The sequence below is a fragment of the Saccostrea cucullata genome, unplaced genomic scaffold (genome assembly GCF_032062105.1).
Source record: "Saccostrea cucullata isolate Sc308-1 unplaced genomic scaffold, CSIRO_AGI_Scuc_v1 ctg2021, whole genome shotgun sequence".
Classification (NCBI taxonomy): Eukaryota; Metazoa; Mollusca; class Bivalvia; order Ostreida; family Ostreidae; genus Saccostrea; species Saccostrea cuccullata.
This window is the reverse complement of record NW_026937140.1, coordinates 35,443-40,323: the sequence shown is the minus strand read 5'-3', so window position 1 is coordinate 40,323 and position 4,881 is coordinate 35,443. Positions and strand designations below refer to the sequence as shown.

Here is a 4,881-nt window from a genome sequence, read left to right as displayed (position 1 = left end):
CGAGTATAGGAAAAATTGGTAGCTCTCCATCGGCAAGTCGTGACACATAATTTTAAAGGATTTCAGATCAAAAAGTGATATCTCCTATTTATTCAAACTTATTCGATCACAAACTAATCAGAATTCTTTAATGTGCAGTGTAGAGAATATTCTTTGAAATATTATTCTTCCTACAAGCTGGTTTAAGCTCTCGACAAGTAAGTTTATTTTTTAACTATTTCCCTAAGTTACTACACTGTATGTCACTCCTTTTCTCCTTTTCTTAATAAACCGGTATATATAGTTAAAATGGGATAGTAATATCCCCAATACACATTCAAAGTATGTGGCGATCTACTTCAGGGGCTTACCTCAATAATAGTGATGGCCAGACTCCGTGACTCAATTACATTTTCAGCAGGAAGAAATGACTTAGTAATTCACAAAACCTTCTCTTCCAGTGAATGTATATTTACTATTCTTTGTTTAACTATGAACCAAACTTTAAAAGTTTCATAAGAATATAGATATGCAGCTGTTTAATAAAACAGATGGTCACTCGTTCAAGATTATTTAGATTGAATGGAATATCTGTAATATTTGTTCAATGTCAGAATTAAACACTACACTGTAAGAATAACAAGCGATGCGTTACTAGTTATATAACGAATTAGACTCAAGTCAAATGAGAATTTTTGAAATGTGCACCGGAAATATGACTTTCAAATAATGCAAATTGCAGTTTGATAATTCTAGTGCAACCTGTTGCAGATTATCTTTCAACATTTCATAAGTAAGGTTCTTTAAAAAATTTAGAACACGTTTTGTTGAGCTGTTATACATCATATTCTCTTTCAACCAACCATATATCTGTTATGAATGCCATCATATGTCATACTAGAAGCAAGCAAGAGCAGTAAGTGATAGTTTTGTTATTTGACATATTGTAAATCTCAGTGAACATATTGGACGCTGTCTTTAAAAGGAAGTGTATTTAAAGAACGCAGATAGATGAACGGTAGAGGTTGAGACCATTTCAGTAAACTCTCATCATGGGACAGTACCATTACCATTGTGTACATTCACGTAAGACAGTTTATGTTCTTTCACTGTATGAGAATTTTGTTTCAGTACTTAAGATGGAGTCTATACGATAAATTGCATTATTGACCTTTGATATGATTTTTATTGCAGCATGTCAATGGGTTCAAGTCAATGGTAAAAGTATGTACACTATATATTTATATGAGGAAACATTCAAAAATCATAAATTGCATTGCTTGTATATTACGTCCATAGTCCTGCAAAACAACCACAATTTCTTCGGTATTCCTGCTCAACATTTAAAACTCCACAAAAATAGTTGAGAAGAAAAGATTATAAAATCATTTTATTTCAGGGGAGGCACATTCCTATATGGAACCGCTTGAAAACTCTGGCGAAGGTATATTTCAATAGCATTATTTTCCTGTCCTTTAACACATTTTCTGTAAAATAATAATATTGTGTTTGTCTTAATTCCTATAGATTCCACCCATTCTTATTCCGGCCTCCTCGTCTTTTTTTATATAAACATCTCCTTTGACTCTATGAGCACGTACATTTACTTAAGATGCTGCATTTAAAGTCATTAAAAATAATTTAAAAATAAAATTTTTATTTTAGTGAAATTTGGAGATTAACCCGTATTGTTAATGATATATTTTTTGCAAATTCTATCGCTTATTTGTTGATACATTCAGGTTTATGTTTTGTTTTGTTCAGATATCACTGTCCATCATATCAACTAGATAAATGGTTTACTTTTATTGAAAAAGAAACCTGTACATTCAATTTCAGTCTTAACGATGCACAAGGCCACAAGCTTGTGTTTTGCAATCCTGGCTGTTAAGATGTGTATGGGCAAGAGATTCAACAGAACACCAGAAACTCCAGAGGAGATGAGACTGAGAAGTATATGGGTGGAGGGAGTAGATAAAATTACTGAAAACACGGTCCTACCAGAAAGTTTTGATAAGACGAAAGAAACTGCTGTCGTCATTCATGGATATTTGGTGGACACTACGCTACCAGGAATACAAGATCTAGCTATTGGGTTGAGGAAGGTTAGCTTGATGTAATTACGAGGGTTGTCCCAAAAAGTCGTAGACAGGTAAAACAGTTTTGTTTCTCTTTGCTTCATTGAATTTCTTTCCTTGTCATAGCAAAGAGTAACATTTTATGATCATGCACTTCAAGTTTCATGATGATATCACATCTTATAACAAAATTATGAAAAAATAAAGAAAGAATATAAGTGTAGACCGGCGCACGAAAGCAAGCGTAAATTACGTCTCTTATATAACGTCATGATCTCTTTGTCTGCTTCATGAAGCTGATATTAACATTCAATAATTTTTTTAAGTGATAGTCCACTCTTGATAAAAGGGTATTTGAATTCACTACTGTCCGTTTGTTTTTTTACTTGTTTTTTTTTTAATCAGATTCACATTTCAGTCGAAATTAAGTCGAAAGTTTGCCTTACATTAAAGGCAAAAAAGAATACAGATTGTTTGACGTTCTTCGTGGTTCAGATTTTTCCACATCTTCTGTGTTTATCAAACAGTACTCTTCTTCTTACATGCCGCTATTAACTATTTTCGGTACAAAAGAAAAACTCTCATTGAATATCGTGCGATTTAAAAATAATTTCTTTATTAAAATCTGGTATGAAATGTCACTTCCGTACTCTTTTTTCCCGTCTCCGATGTATATTAACCATATCCAGCACAATTTATTACATCTCTGTGCGCCGACTACACGTTTGACGACGTCATTTTCATCAAACTAAATTTCAACGATACTATGAAGATCATGACACCAATCGTCTGTGTCAAATGATATTTATATGAAATTTTGACATAATATTAAGATTTTTATTCTGGTTTCGGTGATTTAAATTTGAGTTCAATGTATTACACAGTACCTAAGAAATAAAAGCAAATGTAATAGTTATAAGAGTAAATTATTCCGAATTTTGTCCGTGCGCCGACAGGCCTTATCAGCCTTCACATAAATCGTCCTAATATTATAAATATGAAAGATATGTATTTAAAAATTCGCAATTTTAAAGATCATTGACTATATTATGTCTTTGCAAAATTTGGTAAGTATTGGTTGCATGATTAAAAAATTATAAACATTGTCTATGACTTTTTGGGACAACCCTCGTATGTCAGGACTATATGTATATTTTAGGCGATTCGGTTATTATAATAAGCAGTGCGTTTCCTTGTAATCTTTACACAGTACCTTTTCCTTGGGTACATGTACAATGTAAATGAAATCAAGTTCCACTCCTGATTAATTACAGTCTGTCAATGTTAGATATTTCTTTTCAAGGACCACACAATATATAAAGCTAACACATTGAATACAAAATCTGCATCCTCTAATCATTCTGTAGAGAAACCTGAATGTCCTGATGATTGACTGGGCGACAGGGACGAGGGAGGATTACGACCAAGCTGCCTCCAATACCCAGACAGTCGGGGCGTACGTGTACCAAGTTCTGAAACAAAACAGAATTCCTCTGGAAAAGGTTCATATTATTGGGCAAGGTCTCGGTGCACATGCCGCTTCACAGGTTGGAAGACTGTCAAGTGGACAAATTGGCCGTATTACAGGTGAGGGTTAGAATCTCCGCTATAATAAACATTCTTGTCAATTTGCAGGTGCTAAAATATTGATTCATAGTAATGTGGTTCTCGGTGAGTACTATTGTTTAAGCAATTAATGGTAAATGATGTTCAAACACAAGCTAACTAAATAAAATTCTGTGGGTGATAGAATGTATCCTTTTCAGGTCTCGATCCATCCAGTCCTTTGTTTGTAATTTCCGAGTTTGGAATCAACAAAGAATCTGCTCAGTTTGTGGACATTATTCACACGGATGCCCGACAAAACGGTAAGAGGAAAGCTTATTTAATACATCTTTGACACAAAATGCAGAAGGCATTGGTATAAAGATATATGACTTAAACAGCACACTCGATCTTTACTTCAAGAAAAGAGTGACTATTATTATACAATATTCCAAAAATATGCAACTGTTGTATAGCAGCAGATGTTATACTGAATAGTTTCTATTATTTTATAATTCTTAACTTCTTGCAAATTTGATAGATTAACACCATTTCTATATCCTAAAAATACTGAGAATGATTAAGATTTTCATGCTTTTTATCGAAGTGCATTTTGTAAACATTTTTACGTATATAAACTGTATAGTCATTCAACTATACCGGATATATTACAATTGATGTAGGTTATGGAATGAAAAAGGCTTGCGGTGATGTGGATATTTATGTAAATGGAGGGAAACGTCAACCAGGATGTACATTCAGGATCTGAAGAGTAAATCAGAATGTCCTTGATTCTGTGTTTATATACTAACAATATCAAAACATCTCTGAAATGAATAGTGAATACAACACTGGGCACTTGCTACAAATAACTTTTTTTCTTTAAAAAAATCATGAAAATATAAAGGATATAGCGATAAAGTAAATAAGTAAAATACTGTAAAAGCACAAATATTCATGGGTTATTAAATTTCCTTTATTTCGTTCTTAATAATTATCAACGAAAATTTAAATCCCACACAAAATTTTATATAACTATATATTGAATAGGGTTACTTTCAAAACAACGAACTTAATGTCCGCTAAACTATTTTTTATGACAAATCAACGAAATTTTATCCAAACGAAAATTTGTGATTATACCGTTAAGTCTTTTATTCCCATTTTTTTTATTTCAAGATTGATACATAATGTCTTATGCAAAAATTGGAATAGAGATCCGAGAATATTTATAATCTTATGATAGACCAGGGATTCGTATTTGCATCGTTTACAAACA

The 4,881-nt window shown here is 32.5% G+C and overlaps 1 protein-coding gene across 1 annotated transcript; it reads left to right on the top strand.

Moving 5' to 3' along the window:
* Positions 1-1,379: 1,379 nt before the first annotated feature.
* Positions 1,380-4,356, top strand: LOC134247435 (pancreatic triacylglycerol lipase-like; the record flags this gene model as incomplete). The annotated part of the gene is made up of 5 exons (XM_062729803.1): positions 1,380-1,423; positions 1,819-2,084; positions 3,425-3,644; positions 3,824-3,925; positions 4,286-4,356. Coding segments are annotated over exons 1-5 (687 nt in total), but the record flags the coding sequence as incomplete, so codon positions are not given.
* Positions 4,357-4,881: the final 525 nt, after the last annotated feature.